Source organism: Diuraphis noxia, unplaced genomic scaffold, assembly GCF_037042655.1.
Source record: "Diuraphis noxia isolate RWA-SAM2 unplaced genomic scaffold, SU_Dnox_SAM2 contig0003, whole genome shotgun sequence".
NCBI classification, from domain to species: domain Eukaryota; kingdom Metazoa; phylum Arthropoda; class Insecta; order Hemiptera; family Aphididae; genus Diuraphis; species Diuraphis noxia.
This window is the reverse complement of record NW_028301713.1, coordinates 8,125,882-8,148,657: the sequence shown is the minus strand read 5'-3', so window position 1 is coordinate 8,148,657 and position 22,776 is coordinate 8,125,882. Positions and strand designations below refer to the sequence as shown.

The window sequence follows — 22,776 nt, the reverse complement described above, 5'->3', positions numbered from 1 at the left end:
GTCACTGCGGGAATTTTCCCGGTGTACCCCATGATCAATTTAGAAATTAGCACTCCCTATTTTTTTGTTATTTTAATGTATATTTATTGTTTATTATTAGGATGTAACTATTTTTTGTGTGCATTATATTTTACAAATTATATATTTTGCACTTATTAGTTGTTAAGCTATTTTAAGTTTATAATATCATAATTGTTAGAGATAAAAGAAACTAACTACATACCTATTTGTGCATTTATACTAATAAAACTCCAGTTTTCGGATATCACAGAACCCAACATAATTATTTTGACTTGATAAGATATACATTTTATTTTATACTTATTATATAAAATTGATCGTACTCTTCACGGCTTACACAAATAACATATTTAGTTGATTTTATTAGAGCTTAGTCCAATACTTGTCATTGAATTATATTTATTTTATTTTTGATAAATGGCGTACGAAGGAGTTTTGTCGCTTTGAATCGCAATAGTTTAATTTCGGGAGAACGCTCAAAAATTAAATCATGTATTTTCAATAATATTATTCTGCAAGCTGGGCGTTTAAAAGCCGCATTTATAAATTAATTAATTTTTTAAATGTGGTGATTTGACATTCAAATTATACACAATCACCTAGAGAATAATGTGTAATGCATTTAAATAAAATTTGTTATTTTTCCGTGAATTAATGCAAAATAAATTAAAATGATTTTAAAATATTATTTTATACTATTTAAATATTATTAATTAACTGTAACGGACACGTATATTAAAAATGATTTTAAATTACTTATTCAATAACATCCATTATCAATACGCTTGCTGTGTAATGTACAAAAATGATTGTTGACAAAATAATATGTATATACAAGACGTGCAGAAGAGCAACGCTGTATTTTAAAATTTAATAAAAGATGGACTTCCTTCGCTGTTGCACTGCAGTTTTTTAGACGTCAGAATATTTTCAGAATGTTTTTACGTTATACCTAGTATATTGTATTGCATTGTTTCACGACCGGTGTGCCGTGAAGCCTCAATAGGTGTGCTGCAAGGTTGCAAAATATCCTGAGTATTAATACGTTCACTTGTAATTTCGATAATAAGTTGAAATATTGTTGTGATGTGATGTGATGCTTGAAAACTATTCGACCATGTTGGAAACCTATATTGTAGGGAAACCTGCAGTTCCAAATTTTTTCTCTAGGCCTAAATTTGTATTTGTTCTTTCTATAACCTAAATAAGCATACTATATAAAAATATTAATATAACATATTATAGCATTTATAGCATTAATATGAAAAAAATATACATATACCTATATTTACTGAACATATACATATAGATCAGTAACAAATATGAAACAGCTAAATATGGGTTAGCAATAGTGTGCCGTGAGAGAAAAAGATTTGGAAACACTGATGTATTGTAGAGCAGGTATTATAGTATAGTAACACTAGCAACTATATCAAGCTATACAGTCGATTTCGATTTATACGCGTGTTCTATCTATAATATATACCAACCGTCATTCGACTTGCACTTAAGACCGTTGGACACCACTGAATCGGATTAATGGACGAGAAAATTTAATTTATGATATCTTGCGACCACAAGACAGCTCGTCAACGTGCGTACCTATAATATTCTCGCGGTGTCGCAGGCGTATATTTAACGTCACGCTATCCGTACTTGTTTGTTTTTTTCTGGTACGGCATTGTGCCTGCGTTTCCGGAGCATTGATACCGCGCGCGTATATACAATATTGTGTTGTGATTTAAATCGTGGGGGATGGATGACGACGTCGAAAACCGGTGATGATTAATGACAGCCCGACGACGCGGTGGCGCAGAGGCATAATAATGAAGGCGACAATGAAGGTGAGAAGGATGACGGGGAGGGTACGTGAAAAAAATTTAGACTCACAACTTAAACATAAAGGTCAGATTTAATTCCTTGCACGAAGTTCGTCCGCTAGAGTGACTGCGGGGTGAATGATAGAGCGTTCAGACAGTCTGTGTGTAGGTCACACTCCGCAGTTGCCAATATAAAAGTACAAACTGTAATATAATAATAATACTCGGCAAACTATACCTACCTAATATAATTACGTATACATCGTTTCGTAAACTTTATACAACTTAACCTATAGGTACAGTAGAATATTGTATATATAGTTAATGATGGACCTGAACAACCTTTGGAAAATAATTCAACACTTTTGCAGCAATGCAAGTAATAAATAGTGTAAAGTTTACTCTGTAGAATAGTACAATAAATACACTTATAGATAGACGGACACATTCAAGAATACCTGTATCTCTGTTTCTACATTTTTATCACAGTTGTGGTTTCGGTATTATTGCTTAAACATAATTTATAGGTGCGCAAGTATAGATATCGACCTAAAATATTAAACGTTTAATGATTTATCAAAATATTTAAAAGTGCAATTTACACTACTACTTATGAGTACAACTAGAGTTGCCACCTTTGAAAGATGGCAGACCCAGAGACGAAATAGACTAATAAGCAAAAAAAAAAGGTAAATAAAATTATACTATATATTATGTACCTATCATGTGTATAACAGATAAAAATTAAAATATAATTAATACAAGGTATAACAATTTGAAAAAAAAGTTAATTTAATCACTTATTTTATTAGATGTTGAAAAGTACAAAATATGTTTATTATGTTTAAATTCGTACTTTACATTTTTTTAAATTTTCAATATTAGAACATATTAGACAAAATTAGATAAACTAACGATAAACCGGAGAATAATTCACTGAACCCGTAGTCCGTAGATTTATTTGTAAAACCGGAGTATCCGGGTGAAACCCAGAGAGGTGGCAACTCTAAGTACAACTACTCGTGTATATAATGATTATGATTTATGAACAATAAACAAATAAATATTCAAAAATGTCTACAGTTTAAACGAATTTTTTTCTTAGAATTTGTATTTGTAATATTATAGGAATTGCCTGTAGTATTTTGATTAAATCATTATAAGTGATATTAAATTATTGTAGTCAAATTCTTAACTAAATAATCCTTAATTATATAAAAAAAAAGTTAACAATCGTTACATTCAACTTTGTTATAAGACATTATCAGGTTTTTTTGTTATTTTTACCACGAATATTATTCTCAAGATAAATGTTTTGAAAATTCAATTCTTTCTGAGTTAAAAGTTTCTATTTCGAAATCAAATTAACTCATATACAATCTATAACAATTGGCCTGAGGATAACATCGACGAGAGATAAGTTTTTTTTTTTCTGTAATTGTTTTTTTACCTCATTAAATGCGTTTAAAACGGGATCCGTATTATTCTACTTATCATTTGACGGCACGTGTGTTTAATTGATCGTTTTTCAAAACTGACGTGTTGGGAAATTGGATTATACTAGCGCGAAAATGCGTTTTTGAAAAATAATGACTTCTCAAGAATTCAAAGTGAAAACACGGTGATGTGATTTGCTAGTAAGAATTTGAATTATTTTCTAAATAGTCGCCTTCTCTTTGCGCCACATCGCTGCGGACTCGACCCATTCATTATTCACGATTCTTGTCACTGTATAGGCTTTTCCGAATGCAAACTGGCTATTTTATTTTACACAGAGGTAGACATTTTAAATAACTTCGGTTAAATAGATAAGCTCGTTATTAACCCTGAACACAACAGGAAAAATATTCCCGGCAACATTGTAGCTGACTACGTTATGATTCTGAGATAAACTTACTATATTATATGCGACGGTCTATACAAACTGACGAGTCTGTTTCAACAGCGATAACTTACTCTGAAATCTGTGTCTGTAGTGTGCTATTAGAAATTCCGTAAACAACTTTATCGGCTGCGAGTTTGGAATGTTTGGATTGATTTCGCTTATTTCATTGTTTATATTTACCATCAAACCCGAATCGTTGTGATCTTCGCAAACAACAGTGATTTGTCTTATCAGATATGAACTTTAGCCGGTCGCAAGTGTGTTCAGAGTAATTTAACACTAATGGTAAATGATATTATTCTGATTGTGTAATGTCAACTGAAACGTATAATAATGGACACGTTTTAATTAAAAATGTGTCTGGTCTTACTGGTTTAGTAGTTTAAGTGTAAGTTCGTTCAATAAATGCCAATTCAATTTATACACTGTATAAATAACACGAATTTATTGGAAGTTTTATTGTTACGTTGGATGTGAATAACAATAATTAAAATAATATCCCATATTATTATTGCCAAAACATAATGAATTTATAAACTAAAAAAAACTTTTAAATTGTCATCACTTGCTAATTGATTTATTCTTACTTGCTCGATTTTTTTTTTTATCTATTGATGCACGTGTTTTACTGTTTATGTGATTTAATTTTAGTAATTGCATACCTAGTTTAAAAACTAAATAAATAAAATCCATACAAATAATTTGCGTTCGATATATTATAAAAATGAAACTTGGTTTTTAAATTTGATATACTCACCGAGATACTTAACGTTTATTATTTTAAGATTTTGTGGCATTGTATAGATTAAAGAGTAAAAGTTGATGTAATACCCATTAGTATTATTAAAATTGTTATTCATCTATTTATTTAATATTCAAACCACGGAATTCACCAAAAGTACGAAAAATACAATAGGAATGGTAATAATTGTAAATTGCATTATTGTAATTATATTGTTATTTATATGTATAATGCATATCAAACTATATTGCAAACGTCGATCACTACATAGTTACCTATATGTATGTATATAGGTAATTATTGTTCGTTTCTAAAAAAACAATATTTTGTTTCTTGAACTGAATTATAATAATCGTACATTACTACAACATCCTAATTTAAAGCATTCATCCGTATGAGCCACAATCTTGCGACGGCTTAAGATATATTTTAAACAAATTATATATTATTATATTAATATCTAATCATATTATGTACAGTTTATTTATCGTATGGCTGTTATATCTACCCACGACTATTATAATTAATTGAATATATTTTATGAGTGGTATAAATTGTAGATATATTTATATATGTTATCGTACCGATGAAACAAAATAAATAAAGTTTATTTGAAAAAAACCCATTTTTTTTTTGATTATCCATGTAAAATATTTGCATTTGTCTAAACATAAAAGTCTGAATTTATTTACAACCGACATAAAATATTAAATTGTTTAAAGCAATGGATTATGTGGGGACGTATTTAGCTTTTAAAATATAAATATTTAGATTATACTATATTGACCCAAAGTCACACTAAGTGTAAACAGCGGTTGTATAACAAAAATTTCTTACACAATATATTGATTAATAAACTCATTATTTAAAAATTAATATAAATAAATAACCGTATCTTTTGATCAGTAATAATTAATATTTTATTGAAATAACTTTAAATTTCAACTTACAGATATAATGTTTGGTGTCGCAAGCTGCATTGAAAATGGTAAAGCCAAATGTTGAATAATTTTTAATTTTGACGTAGTTAGACATCCGTTTAACAAATCATCTATACAAACTTACAACGACGTAAAATCTAATTAATTACATTATTATTTAAAAAACATAAAATATTTTTTATCTACTTAATTGATATTTTGTTTAGTAATAGTGTTATCCGTTTAGTAAAATTCCTGTTTAAAATAAACATTTTGATAGAAAAAAATAAAAATATATTATGTGATAAATATCAATCATAAATCGGGTCCTGTTTTAATGTATCAGCAAATAATTTTCAGTGATTGATCTGTGGGCATTTTTACTAAATGAGTGGTAATGATTATGTATCTAAATACTACCGTTTGCAGTAGATCATAATAATAAAATGACGCTCATTAAAATATATTTTAAAAAACAACAAAATTATTAATTTAAACCTGATTGTTATTCTTCAAACGTTTCAATTAAAATATAAATTTGAGGGTACACATACACAGGGTATTAAAAAAGCGTCATGTTCGATCGTATAAGTCATCAATTTCAACATATTAACTCCTTCTTTGACCTCATAAAGTGATATCGAAAATTGCGTGTCGTGAATAATAATGAATTGTCTACTACAAACTTGCGTATTATAAAGTCGTTCAAACATTTCGCATAACCGTGTGCAAACACTTTCCATATAGAACAATAACAATACGGGTGTCATTGTGTTCGTGTGTTTAGAACGCTAAGAACTAAGAATAATATGGTAATTAAACGCAAAGTTATTGTTCATTCTTATTAATATTCAAGAATTTGAGTTTCAATGAATTAGATACTAAATACATACTTAGTAGCATCTTGCCCGGACGTACAACACACGTCATACATCCCATCCATATACTGTGCTACAGCGAGGCCATCTAGTGTATAGCCGGCGTTAAACCATTTATTTTGAAGTGTACCGTGTATTCACTCGACTTTGTTTCAGAGTTTGATAATCCAATTTTGCAACGATGAAAACTGTCAAAAGTTTAGAAGACAAATACTAAAACGCAAGAATAAGAAACCGTACCCGTTTGAAATCATTCATCTTGTATGACTAAAAGTTGCCGTTTTATTTCTGGTCTACACACTATTCGCGCGTATCGTGGACGATCTGCTGCACGTGACACAGTAAATACCGTCGTAATTCATATTATTTTCCTATTAGATTCGAGCCTTCGAGTACTTATGGTAATCCCCACAAGAATTACAAAATATATTATAAATAGCAACGGTAAAAATTACATAATAATATCCATAACTCGGACTTTAACTTTCGTCGCAGTAAATTCGCATTATCGCGGAGTGCGGACTATGTAAATAATGTTAAGGTGTAGTTGTTAATAAACGAAAAATAACTCACTTCGTAAATGCCATTTTGTTTTTCTTCTTGATATTTATTATTCACGGACGAATTATTTACTCAAACCTACGCCTATGACCACGCAATGAACCATATTATTAAGTCATCATGCCGTCGTGTTATTAATTTTTTTTCTTTCTTTTATTTGTAATATACCGAGTATGAAAAGGGGTATTTTATGAAACTTGCTCCTAATCATTAAAAAATCAATAATCATTATTTTTTATTTACAAACTATATACATAGTAGTGTAGTCATCCCTGCTTGCACTATTCATTATTCGGAACATATTATACGTTCAACAGTATATTAAGTAAAACTAAATTTAGATATTAGTCTATGCATAATATAATGCATTTATATAAATAGTATCCCATGTACTGTGTCAAGTCAATAAATTCTTTTTTTTTCTAAAAATTTTTTTTATATATTTTTAAATTTTACTGTTACAAATTAGATAGGTACCTAATATTATATTGCATTTTTCAAGAAAATTAAATGCTGGTATTCAGGTGAAATATGTGCTCGAAAACAGGTGACGTATGACGTATTGACGTATTGACGTTATTTCCTCACATCAAACACCAAGCATTATGTACATCTTTTATGGTTTCATTACTTAATATGTTCTTCGTGTATAATAAGAAGCGTTAAAATATTTTAATATATATTATTACAGTCCTCTACAGACTATAACGGTGTCGAATGTGTCGATACTTTGAGCTCGCAAATTAGCCAGTAGCAAGTTCGCACGGTCGGTCCATAATATTATAATATATATTGACAGCAGTATATCAATTTATGTCTCGAGATGGGTGTGAACCGTGAATACGTTTTGCATAGGTTGAAAATCAACGGCGTAGTGACTTAATCAGCGTTATATTAATGCGATCGTGATAATAATTATCGGACGAATTTCGCATTTTATTACGTCTAGACAAGTGTTGAGCACAGCAAACGTACCGAAACGCTTCCGAACATATTTAATGTGTTACATGGTTAAATATTATGCCTACTTACTATTACGCTATAATTTATAGTGAATGACGAGGTAATTCATCGTTGTATTATTGATCCGCCCTACACCTAACCCTATAATATACGAATTTATCATTTTAACGATGCCCGCGCGTATTCAAACAATTTGTTGACGACCGCTCTTAACTTATTTTTTATATGGGGGGTTTCGGTGTTCCTAAATAAACGCATACACCCATTAATAAGGATTGTATTCTGAAGAGCAATAAAAAATATATATTAATAAAAAACTTGACCCTCGAAAAATATTATCCTCTACATCGCGTATCATATTTCGCATACTAAAAAGGACTATCCACATGTAGCCAACATTATTTAACACAACTCACTAGCATTTAAATCAGATCATATCAGACCCATTTCCTTTTTACATTTTTGTGCACATTTACATACCACGCACAAGAGCAAATAAGGTAAGGGGTAAGGGCTTTAAGGTCTATTTTCAATAGCCCCACTAAACATTTTCTGAATTGTTTTAAAACTTATTCATTATTGTTATGGTTAGGATTCAACCCCCCTCCCCCACATCCAAGTCTTAAATAATATAATATTCTCCAGTATAAATGTACGGTTCTAGACTCTACCAACTATAGTATACAAACTTTAAATGTATATATAACACACAAACTCCCTACGTTCGCAACAACACCAAACACTACTGACATTCAGCTGTTGTGTTAACGCTTTGTTATATGATTTATAGTGTATAATACATGATATAGAATGGAAATCTCATATAAGATTAAGAATGTTCAATAAAATGAATTTAATGCAGTGCAAATAAGTACGGCCAGGCAATTATGGTCATTTTCAGTGATGCCCAGACAAGTTGACAAGTGACAAGTACTGAAACTATGTGCTCTCGAGTGGGTGAGGGTGGGTGTAAACACTGTAAACTACTGGTGCCACAGGTTAGTTTATACATTTATAAAATACACTAATATAGGTAGTCTATAATAATAATTAATTTCCAGGAATTACGGTGATTTAATAAATAAGTATATTAGTATAATTTATATTGAATAAATTGAGTGTAAGTGCACGGTTGAGTAAAGTGCATAAAGAATATTTTTTTTTAATTGAAAACGAAATAGGTAGCTGATGGGTAACTCTTTTTAACCGCACGTGCTGCCAAAATACCTCAGTGCGCTGCTGATAATATTATATTAATACAGTAAATTATCCGAGGCAACTTTTATCACAATATGGTTGTGATGACCAAATTCGATGTTAAATTCTGCATAGCTATATTTTGACTGAAATGCGACTTTAATATTATACATTTTAAGGCCAAACGATAAAGTTGTGTGAGTGTGTGACATTAAAGTTTGTACGGTTGTTTAATTAACGTACTGTACCTATAATAAGAGAGAGTTAAACATCTTAATAAAAGATGTCCTTAAGATTTAATTTTTTTTTTCATTACCTACACGTTCTATTTTTATAGAGCACAAGAATCTCACAAAACCCATAAATTAAAAACTCTCCAAGCATACAAAGTCTCTCATACGTTACGATCCGTCTGTCATTTTTATGATGCAATGTATAATATTATCATATCGAAATATGTTATAATCAGTAGGCACATACTTATTTTTTTGTCTTTCACACACATTCGAAAAAATATGTGCTTTACGTCCTCACTCTTCCTCCTCTCTCTCTCACTCTCTCTCTCTCTCACTCTCTCTCTCTCTCTCTCACTCTCACTCTTTCTCTGTCACTCGTTATCCGTATGTGTATATATGCATATATACGATAATGATTGGTGTCTACTAATTGAAACGCGCGTGCTTACAGACACTATACACATTATACACACACAATACATGACGTACATACATTATATGCTGGGTGATATAAGCAACGAACAACCGTCGTGCAGTGATTTGTCGTCGGCGACGTAGGCATCACCAACTCTGATAATACAGCCCATATTATTATGTATAATACGCGACGCAGGGAAGGCGGATGGACTTTGGAGTGAGGGGTGGTTTTCAAGCGTGGCGTTGCGAGTGTGTGCGCGTGTGTTATGGTAGGGGGGTGGTTTGCAAAGGGATGTGGGTGAGGGTGGGTTTAAGGGGGTTGGTCGCGCGGTGGCGTTAGTGGTCGGAGTGAGGGAGAGGTAGTCGAGAGAGTCCGTAGCGGTGAGGGGAGGGGCGAGACTGACACCGCGACAGCTGCGCGCGCGAACACGTCTCGGCGGCGGCGGCGATGGCATTGTCCGTTTTGGCGGGATTCAACGAGCTTGTTGCTTGCCGTCCGCGCGACTGTCGTTGTCGTAGTCGTCGTCATCGTTGTCGTCGTCGTCGTTGTCGTCGTCGTCGTCGTCGTCTGTCCGGTACAGTCACGAACGCACATTAAACATAACATTATATTAAAATAATTATTATCACTATTATTATTATTATCATCATCATATATATAATACATCCGTTTCTTAACCCACTTAATAATATAATATCATTATATTTTGACGGCGATGGCCAGTGGTAACCTCGGTCACCGCGGTACAACAACACCGGTCGTGGTCGTGGCGGTCTCGCGTTGTCGTATCCGCCGTCGTCATACCGCCGTTGTCGCATAGTACATAATAATATCGCTGTCGCGGGGTCGTATCGGACGGGCGCGCGCGACGTCATCTCGATCGCAATCATTGCCACCGGTAGCTGTGCGAGTGCCGGACGACTGACGGCGGCGAGGTGTTACAAAATATTATGCTGTAGCGTCAAGCGACGGAAAAGGCGGAAAAAAAAATTAAAAACCAGACGACCGGCAATAGTGGCGGCGGTGCGGGCGCCGCCGGACGCAGTGCCGCATGGCCGCGGTGGCTGGACTTTACGGGTTCGGCGACGATTCCAGGACTGTGGCCGCCCGGTTCGTGGAGAGACAGCGGTTGGCCAACAGGGATTCGCCCACAGACACGTACGTCCATCACCGTGTCACCGTCAACTCAATCGCCCTCACCCCTCCCCCCCCCAATCCAACACACCACACCACACATCCCATTCATCATAATAATAGGAAGACGATGACGATGACGATGACGATGATAATGTTTGACATTATCTCTCGTGGGGCCCATCTGTTACAGAACTGAAAAATTTCTCGATATTGTTAAAAATAAATCTCGAAATTCCAACATATTATTTTTTAATGATAGGTACCTACTCAGTTTTGAAATTATTAGGTATAATAAAAAATGGTATTAAAAAAAAAAAAACGTGTAACGACTAAATAGTAAATTTCTTCTTCTTCTTATTTTTTTTTTTATATACCTAAAACAGATGACAACTAACTAACTACACCACAATTCCTACAGCGTTTCGATCTTTTTCTTAGGGTTATCTGGGGGATAATGATTTCAGACGTAATAATATTATATAGTGAAGCACTAACAATAACGGAGCTTTGCTGGTTGTTCAGTAACTACAGCGGTTGTTAATTTTAAAATCATAATATAATATTATTATTAGCTAGAATAATTAAAATTGTATTTTAATAGTAAACGAATAACGATGACGTCGGTTGTCACAAAACGTGACGGTAATAATATCATTATCATCATCATTATTAATATTATTATTATTATCATCGTCGTTATCGTTATCGTTATTATTCCATACACGCGGCGGCATATAATATGCCGTCGCGTGGTTCTGCGCACGATTATTATGCAAATGCGCTTTCGGGCCGCGATGACCGCAGGTCGGCGTGCCAGAAGACGATTCTCGTGTGTCCGTCCAGGGCACAAAAAAATCATATTTTAAAATAATATATTGTAATTACGTTATGTACACACAGACACAAACCATGTTTGTTTTCACGCGACCATCGATTTTTCGTGGTTTTTTTTCGTTCATTTTTGTGCTCATATAATACACACTTAGTATATTACCGGCGCCGCAACTGTCTATGTAGTCTATATACATTCGTGGCCCAGTACCTAGGTACTGGTAACAATAACACGGTCAGCCCAGTTGTTCTTCGTGGTTTGTTTTTTCGCCGCCGTCGTAATGTACCACACGCTGCTCGGGTCTTATTCTTTCTCATCCCTAACAACCCACTCTATAGCTCTCACAATATTTTATAGGTCAAGATTTAGGAACGCAAAGGTTTTGCAGGGCTCAATGGTGGCCATTGTTTTTCAACCACTTGTATATTCTAACCCAGCGGTTCCCAACCTTTTTAGTTTCGCGGACCACTATAATTTTGTAAAAAATATTTGAGGCCCACTCATAGCATACCTATACATATACGTTTTCATAAAATTATAGCATATATACATGTGTATATAGTTATTAGGAATAAAAAATTTAAAAAATTTAATATTATACCTATTATGGCTCGCGGCCCATGGGTCAGGGAACCGCTATTCTAACCTAACCGATAGCATACACCTAAAAGTACTACGATATTATATAATTCACTGAAAAACAATTTAACTATATTATAAACATTAAATTATATGAATAAAAATAAAAATAATAATAATAATAATAATTTAAATGATGATACCATTCAAACATTTGTATCAAAAAATATAAATTTAGACTATTTGAAAATTTAATTTTCTGAAACCATGCTGCAGCTAGCTTATGTCGAATTCCAGATCATATCCAGGTTATATTACCAGTCCTTCCTATAACTGTCGGTTACAAAATATTTTTATTTTTATTTTTACTTGCTTGGATGCATTTATTTTTTGTGATCATTGATTTATCATCACAATATTGATAATAATGAAAATTGAACACTAATAATTTTATGATTGAACATTTGTACTATCATCAATTCTAATTTATTATGTTTCATATTAGGATATATAAGAAATATCCATTATGTGGTGGCCCTTGCCCCTCCCCCTCCCATGAATCTGGATATAACTTCCGGTATTATAACAATAATGATGAAGACGCACATGGTTTTCAATCGTTGTTTGATTTTAGATCCTTATTTGAGCAATACTTACAAAATCTCAACAATTTGCAATTTATTTTGAGTTAAAAATTCATAAAAAATTATCTTTTTAAATTTGAGTTTCGAAAATTCAATACAAGATTCTTCATAAGTTTTTCTATCTTCATAAAATGAAAAATGTCCACCGGAAAGTCAAATTAAATTTTTATAAGCATTTGAATTACAACATTGGATATTCACTCAATTACTCAATTTCTCTTGCACCGATATTCTTATTTTGTTGTTATTCAAAAACGAATAGCTGTAGAAACTTGAGATTTACTCCATATGTTTGTTTTATCAATTCCTATACTTGATAAAATTTCCAATATATTTCAACAATTTTTAATTTTATTATTTGTAGACATTTGGAATTTTCCGTTTTTTTAATTTATTATTCTACGAATGTCGATAAAATGTCATTCATTGGGTCATAAAACTTGAAAATTTAATACAAAGTTCCCCATATATGTATAACTCATAAGTTTATATAATATTAGTTGGAAAATATTAAAAATGCATAGGCACGTTTTTTTTTTATAACCATTTAAAGTTCAAATTTTGACATTTATTTAATTGAATATTTACAAATTCTTTGGTTGTTAAAAAGTTATAAAAAATTTAAATTTTATAGCTCAGGATTGAAAATTTAAAACAAGGTTCACGTAAGTAGTTGATTTTGCTGCAAAAAAAAAAATCTAAAAACTATATAAAGACAGTTTTTTTAATAGTTATCTTAAGTTTAAATTTAGATGAAATTACATATTAAATAATCAAGAATAATAATTTTAGTTTTTAGTTATATTGTAATTTAAAAATATTATTCGTGGGTACTTTAAATTGTATATACCTACTATGAATGACTGAGTGTGTCGGGTACATAGTGAATCTGATTTAGAATGTATTTTATAGATTTAATTTTAATTTTTTTTTTTAATGAAATAATAACAATATAATTAATAAAATAGCATAACATATCCTTTAGGCTGACAAACCGTTTTTCGTATACAATGATATTATATCACTGAATTCAAATTTAATACCATTCATTACAGTAGCCCACTTGTAACCTACTTTACGGTAGAGCGACGTCCACTTACCCACTTTTTTCACTTTATGTACCACGTCGCTTCGGTCTTCCACTTTCTCATCCCCTCAACCTTTCTCACTCCCGTAAAATTCTTAGGTCAGGGATGTCGGGTGCGTCGTGAGTGTCGCGTGTACCACCCTCGCATATATATATATTCAGATTATTGCTAAAGTTTTTAATCCCACGACGTCGTTTATATAAAATGTTATTGTAAATGTTTATATATTATGATAATATATATTTTTTCATTTATTATATTTTAAAATATGTTCTTATAGTAGGCGTAAATATGTTATGGTTGGCGTGAACATCCCACTAGCGGATAATACTGTACCCTACGGGCATACTGTAGTAAATTTTGGTCTTTGAAATTGGTCACATGCGATTGGTTAATAATAATGAAAAAATAATTATAGGTACATTTTATAACATTTTTTTTTTTTTTGTTGGTCATTCTTATTATTAATATTCTAAAATGAGCAATAATTAATCATAGCCGACTATTATATACTTAGTGTAATACTTGTTAAAAAATAAAAATAACATCATTTGTCGACATATTTTTTTCTTATAATATATGTCTGCCTAAAAATATTATAAGCTATCGCTAACGAAATATTCAATTTATCAATTTATGTTCGTGTCTATTACATCGCGATATGTCTTCATCATAACACGAGTATTTGTTGTACATTAATAGTACGTGTTGTTCTTAAACCAGCAATCGCGACAAAAAGGTTATGCGACTTATGTAAGCTTATTATACTTTTGTATACGACAAATTTCTAGTACGAACAATAAATTTACGTTAACTCCAACCCATCCATCCCTGGATTTGACGGTGCGTTAAATTTTTGTGTTAAATCTCCACGAGTACTGTGCGCTATTTGTGAACGGTCGTCCGGTCATCGGTTTGAGTCAACAATATCGTAAGTGCGGTTTAGTGTATAGATTTAGGGATAAGGATGGTGTGCTTACTTATTTATCATTACATTATGGTCATAATATAATAATGATTAATCGTAATGTCTGATAGTATTACATTGCGTCGGAATTCTAAAATTTCATCAGGTTGCCATGGTAATTATTTGACAAATATTTTTCTAAAAAAAAAAAAAAAAAATGTTTATCGTAGAAAAAAGATAGTTTATAAACGATTATTTATAGATCTCATTAGGCGTAAGTACTTACGTCGTTTTCATCGCCTGTAAAATCACGATTGATTCGTTCCATCGTCGTTTTGTGTACGATTTTCAATTCTCTCTCGGCAGCGACTCGCGGAGAAACCGTGTGCAGCGCATAACATAATTAAAATATTATATATATTTTTTGACCATTCAGTCGCTCGCCATCGTCTTAGTCGTCGTCTCTCTAGTATTATATAAATACTTGCAGTCGTTTTTATTATCCAACTATCCGATTAACTGCAGCATAATATATAATAATAATAATAATAATAATAATACGACCGCGTGACTTAAGTGAAAAACCGAGTCTAAAGCGGCGAGTGCGCGGGGTCGGGGGGAGGTCGTAAAACCGTCGTCGCGACGCGTGTAGTGGATCCACCGCCGTCGCGCCGGCGGGGATGACAGGACGGCGGCGGCGGGGTGGCGCGCGCGCCCGCGTAAAACTTTATAATGTGTCTCACGCGACGTACGTTCGGAAATAAGACGGCACGCGTGTGAGTATATACATATGACGCGTATACAATGCGTACAATAATGTAACGGTCGCGTGTGTGAGTGCTGTCGTCGCAGTTGACGTGGGCGTGAGACATCATAAATAGGCTATTTATATAACCTCCGGACAAATTGATATACCGGGCGCGGTTGATACCGGGCCAATCGCTTATACCGCGGGGAGGTTGTACCCCCGCGGTGACGCGCCGCCGAGTCCCGCGGTGCTCCTGCAGTCTGCACCCGCGCGCTGACTCTCGGTCCTTTTGTACTATACCGGATGTTGTACTATTCAGCTCACTTTACACCCACCCGCAAAACCGTCCGCTACCGACGCCGCGCCGAGTCGTCTTTCCATTTTATCTCAAGCGTTGCGCATCGGCCAAATTCCTGTCAATATAATATATACATATATAGTGCGCGTAATACTCATCGTATATATATATATATATAAACATAAATATGGTTTTGAAATGTGTAGCGAACGAGCAAACGCATCGTCGTCGTCGCCGTCGACGAAAATAGCTTATGGGCTGGAAATGGTCAATAATATAGGCACACGTAATATTATATTATGTACCTAATATATAGCGACAAGGAAGTGAAGTGTTTCCCCCTTTTTTTCTCCCTTCAGTTTCGTACACTTCCTCCGCGAGCCTTTATATGCTATTATTTTCTCCTTCATTAATTATTCTACTATATAAAAGTATATATTATTATGATACCTTTTTCGGTGGCGGCCGTCAGTCACTCACACACACTGTCCGCGAATTTGCCGTTATTTGTCCGCTTTTAGGGTTGACCTACCTATCAGTCTTCAGACGGAAGGTGAAAAGATGATGCGATATGATACTCGATCAACCGTGCGCGATATACTTATTATAGTTATGTATACCATACAATAAAGCGTGATGTTATAGATACTTACTATACACGGGAAACAATTAATATTTTTCTCTTCAGACAATAGGTAGGTAGGTAGGTAGGTATGTAGGCACCTATAGGGTATATTATAATATAGGTTATAATAATAATAATAATAATATATATTATGTACGTTTCCGCGAACTAAAGCCCTGAAAGCGTTTTGGGTCCATTAATTTTCTCGAGTTTATTGATTTTAAATTCAAAACGCACAAAACAAAAATTATCTTAAATTACCAGGCGGTTAGAGATTTATAATGTAATATATCTTAAGTGCGTTATAAACCTGTATAGCCGTACTCATATTCAGAGTGTTATCCTTTTAACACTGCGATACACCAAACAGTCATATTCTTGGTGAAATTTTCCAACGGTTTTGACACGAGTTAATTGACATGACATAAAAAATAATATTATAAGAAAAAAATCGATAACTTTAGGTTTTTTTAATGTCGCAATTATTCTCGCGGGTGTTATGTAAAAACTATTATATGCTTATTTTTGTTCAAATAACTACCTGACACGTCATTATTTGACAAGTACCTATGAAATTATTTTTCAAAAAAAAATGCTAATAAGACATTATATTAAGTAATATTATATTTTATCCGTTAATAGTTATCATTAATATGTTATATTTGTTTGAGATAGATTAAAATATTATACATGAATGCGATAATCGTGAAATTGACGAATTTCTAAATACTCAACTTCGTAGTATTTATAAAAATTCAAAAATTACATTTAAAATTTGTTATCTCTAAAACACCCGAAGTTTAAGCGTGTGCACATCGTGAATCGTGATTATCTTTAAGCATAATCGGTAGAATAATAATTATTGTACCTACGTGAAATAATGAGCGTAAAATATCCGATGATGCACACAAATACACTCAACACACACGATAGGTGCAATGGGTACACTCGAATATGAAAGTGGCACAAAGGTGGTGCAAAATGTTGCAATGCTCCCCATACGTCACAGTCATACATAATTATACCAATATCGACGAGTGATACAAATTATTTTAACGAAATATGATCTGAATGGTATGACGCAAAAAATATGACATTAATTATTGTAGCTCTTATTGTTCAAAGACGATACATATTTACAATGAAAATTAAACGTTTGATACTAATAATGTTTTCATTTTGACTACTCAAAATCGAATAAATGTGTGAAACTTATTCTATTATATTATATACGCTATTCTTACCACCCATGTCGACACTACAAACTCAATTTTTTTCGCACTGAGCTGCTAGGAATTTACGAATACATTGGAAAACACGATCTGTACACAAAATAACTATTTTTATTTTTTACATAAATAAAATATTTATACGATAAACAGTGTAGTCTGCAGGCTAATATCTCGTCGATGATCGAAAAATTAGGCGGACATAATTGAAAATAAGCTATCGAGTCAATAATTTCAATGTACACGAAAATTCTTGCAGAATAATTAAAATATCAATGAAATATTTACCCACGTCGTCGAGTATAAGGGACTTATAAAACGACAAAGATGAAACAAAAATACTACGTTGTATGCTGACACAAAATCACCGAATTTGACTACCTAGTAATCACTGTAAAAGACGAATAAATAATTGTCGTATGTTGCAGTATTATTTATGTATGTAATCATTGTAATCTGACGGAAATTCATTTTTCTCAAAGTTCGAATTCGACTACATTCAATCACATACTTGCTCCCGTCGTGTTTTATTACATCGTGCATCTTTAAATATATGCGGCATAATATTGAAATATAATTTTTTTTTTTGTGTTTATGCTTATATATATGCCTATATATATGTGTGTATTTTTTTTTTATTCACAAATAACGCTGATGAGCGATGGATGTATAAAATATTCTTCTAGTGATATTATAATATATTATTATGTTGAACACGTAATATAAAATTATATTGTACGTTTTACTTTGAATACACCAGGCGCGATATACAGGGTGATTTATTAAGCATGCAGCTCATCCTATTTCCTATGGTCAAGTTATGCATTATATGTGAAAATTCAAGTTTTTGAATTTTAAGAATTAAAAAATTTATAAAAATTTCGAAAAATACACTTGCAGACCATTTTTCGAATCATTGGCATTTTTTTACACCACTTATGGATTATGATCTGGTGATGATACAAAATTCAGTTTTTCAAATAGAAAACTTCCTTTTTCATTTTTAATTAATAAGCAGATTTTTTTCGAATATTTTGATGTATCTAAATCAAAATTCAAGCTAATAGTTTTTGAGTTATGTAATTTTGTGTTTTAAGGATAATACGTTTATATGCGGTAATGGCTAGGTAGATAGAGAGATTAGACGATTTCAAAAAGGTTAGCAATCACTATTGATTTATGGATATAAACAATTTTAGCAATAGTTTTTATTTTTATAAAATCATTTTTAAGGATTATTATCCTTAGTATAAACATTTTATCAACTCATAAACTTCTCATTAGAATTTGATTTAGATACATCTACATTTTCAAAAAAAAAAAAAAAACTATTTCTAACTAAATAATTTTCAGTAAAAAAAGTGGGGGAGTTCTCATTTGAAAACTATAAGTTGGTATCGCCACGGGACACTCACATAGGATACTGCATCAGAAATTCGAAAGCATGGTGTTTAAGTCTACATAAAACTTCTAAAAATCAGAATATGAATAATATATTAAGTACTATTAAAAGGCAAAATTGGGGTGAGTATGCTTAAAAAAACACTCTGTACGGCTAACCTTACAACCATCGACAATAGCTATATCATATTATTGCGACCGCGATCTAACCGTTTTGTGATCGAAACGTGTGTGGTGTCTGCAGATGAACGGCAACGTGTTCGATTGACGATCATCAAGCCGAGTGGACTCCATCGAATTTTACGTTTTCCGATATTTTGACTATATTTAATCGCGTTCGGGAATTTGAATTGCATTCGATTGGTAACCGCAGCAGTTACGATTCGCAGACTTGGAGGTGGGTGGAGGAACGATGAGTTTCTTCACGTTCACGTTGGAAATCGCAGTGAACTGCAGTGGCAGCTGCAGGGATTCTCAAACTGTGGTACGCGCACCTCTTGATGAAGGTTTAAATTGTTTGAAATGTGTGTTAAGTCTAAAGTCTGGGAAGGGATACTCAAAAAATGAATTGTTTGTAAAAAGTGGTACAGTGTTCGTAAAAGTTCGCGAGTATCTGAAATATAAATTATGGTAAAATGAATATAGTAAACATAAATATAGTAAACATTCCATTTTTCACGCCACGACACGGATGCGGATCGTATTCTATTGAATAAAAATATCGATCGGGCGATTGTTACGTGTGTCCCATATCATTCTTAGTCGCGGTGGGTCATTGTTTTTCAACTTCTGCGGATAATAGTCACGATAGGTATACACGCATAGATTCCAAATGACAATCAATCTTTTGTCATGATATGGTTTATATATAGCAGAAAATCTTGCACGCCGATAATCGTCCAATGCCGACTGTCTAGAGTTTCGTTTTTGCTAGTAAATGTGACGGAGTAGGCGTATTGAACGAGTGTAGCAGACCGTCCGGTCCTGTCGCATTGCCGTGGCGGAAATATAATATAAATGCTCGCGGAATCCACAAAAGTAAGTTAAAAAAAAAAAAAAAACATTACAATATACGTGTTTACCATTTTATCGGGCCGCGTGTTGCTATGGGTTATATTTCTCGCAATGTCGGTTGGGTGGTGGGTGCGTTGGGTGTTTTGAATATAATTGCCGCACGGTCATCATTGAGTGGTTCTTAAAATATATGCGACTACGGCAGTTCGTCCTCCATCAATATAACCGCATAATATTATACGTCATGTGCTCGACTTCCAATAAGGCTCCTGCAGCTGTTTCGATATGATAATAATAATATTAATAATAAAACATGTATTGAGCATTTATTTTTGAACGTTTTGTTTGAACTTCTGTGGCATGATGATCGCCTGCTGTATATTATTATATACTGCTCACACTACCCCGCAGGTATAACATATGTGGCGTGCTCGAATTGAAAAAAAAATAACTAGGAGGGAAGGACTTTACACTTTATAAGTATAAAAAAGATGTGCGTCCCCGAGCATTTATTTGAACTTGTTAAGTACTGTTAAGTGCGGAGAGGCAGAGCTCCCCCCCCCCACACACTCACATTCGGCCACAACGACATTTAACGCCTTCTGCAGTATACACATTATTTCCGCCCCCCACGCAGCTTCCCATCAACAAACGAAAAAAAAAACAAAAATTAAAAGTGGTGCGCTAAAACATTTTTAAAACGAAACTCCGCCCCTCCCCGAAATTCGACCGCAGGGTACGTGGCGAGTAAGTTGTGAATTTATGATGTTATAATAATACCGCCGTGCACTATTAATGACGTCGCAGTGACCGCTTCATGTAATAATATTACGCGCGTTTCTTCGCACAATCCGTCGGTCATCATTCGATCCTCGGTTTTTTTTTTTCATTTCGTTCTCACTAAAATCATATAACATCATCGTAGTCGGGTCAGAGTAATTTGGGCGGGCGCCAATTGTGGCCGTCTCGAGGTCTACAGCGATCGTGTGACCAACGCGAGTTTGATTTCGCATCAGCTCGCGCACAATTAAAACGATCGCAATTATTGAGAAACTCTCCGCGTTTGTTTTTATTTTCCATATTATTATTATCGTTGCGCGTTTGTCCTCGAAAACTTCGACTTTGGTACTCCGTTGAATTTTCAGACCGCCGCACTTAGCTGATGTATTATTATTATTATTATTAAACGATTGAAAATTAGAGGACAAAGTTTTCGGTATGACGTTGCAGTCGAGGAACTTTTATTATTATTATTATTATTATTATTAATTTTTGTTTTTTTGTATTCCGATTTATACGAGCCACGCGGTGGTTTATACGTAATGAATATATATATACACGCAATAGTTAACCTAATAATAAACCACCGCCGCCGCAACACCGTCGTAAAAGTGTATTTTTTATTTTATTTCGTCTAATTTATCGTCGTTTCCTTTAGCTACGTCATAATATACGTATATATATATGTTACTGCATCGTGTATACCGGTGGCGTACTATAAACTTCTACGAAATGTGTAGGATCAATTTTTTTTATCAAGAGAGACCTAACATTTTCGATTAAAAAAAAATAATGACACGAATAAAAATTAGTAGTCTATTAAACTTTACGGTATAATATGTTTTGTTATGTTCGGGTATGTCATCAGGTCATCCAACGATATGAGAAAACTTTTAAAATCAAAAACCTCTCCGAAATTCAGGTCTAAGTACGCCACACTACAGTGTACGTGTAATACTTACAAGCAGCTCGAAAAATGTACTATACCTATAAACCCAGTGGCGTACAAACGGGTGGGGGGTGGTCGGGTTCAACCCCCCCCCAGGACCAAAAAAAAAAAAATGTGATATTATTGATGACTTTCTTATTCTACACGGACAAGCAAACTTCATAATAATATGACTATTGAGTAAACACTATACTTTACCAACAACGAAAAAAGATTTCATAACGATATTATTGTTGCCGTATATCAATCAAAATAGACACTTGATCGTACACAGTCGGTCAATTGCATAGGTACATATTAATATTGTCATTATCTCGACCGACTCGATCAGACAACGGAGGAAAAACCGATTAGTGTTGGTTTTTTTTTAAAAACACCCCCCCGATCAAATTTGAATGTACGCCACTGTATATACCTGATACCAGATATACAGAGTGTATCACCAAGCATGCTCACTCCCATTTTTTTCTCTTCACAATGAACGTATTTGAATTCTAATTTTTGAAATCTATTCAAATTATATACCCAAAAACCATATTCTCAAATTATTGGGATTTTTCTGTACTACCTGAAAGGAGTGTCCCGTGGCCAGAGTTGAACAAAATTGTATCTAGATAATTATTAGAATAAAAAACTATTAGAATAATTATTTTCACAACGATTTATTCGAATCAAATATTATTCGATTAATTTCCGTTTACTTAATTGATTAAACTTTGGTTGGTAATTTTGAACACGCAAATTTCCGATACAATATCTAAATGTCTAATCTGTTTATACATTTGTGTATGGAGCTCAATATTAGTAGAAAAGTTGTATTCTAAGAATATTTATAGGATCATTTTAATAATTTAAAAAAAGAATTCTGTAAAATTGTATCTAAATTAAAAATTATTCGAATAAT

At 33.0% G+C, this 22,776-nt stretch overlaps 1 protein-coding gene across 8 annotated transcripts in view; it reads left to right on the top strand.

Annotated features, from left to right (window-relative positions):
• Positions 1-22,776, top strand: part of Sh (Potassium voltage-gated channel protein Shaker) — a 201,757-nt gene that overhangs the window by 70,469 nt on the left and 108,512 nt on the right. The window contains exon 1 of one of the 8 annotated variants that reach the window (XM_015514169.2): positions 10,152-10,799. The exons of the other annotated variants lie outside the window; for them this stretch is intronic. Within the exon in view, the coding sequence (XP_015369655.1) occupies positions 10,693-10,799 (107 nt within the window). The 5' untranslated portion in view covers positions 10,152-10,692. Of the gene's footprint in view, positions 1-10,151; positions 10,800-22,776 lie in introns of those variants that run through there. 8 annotated transcript variants of the gene reach the window in all.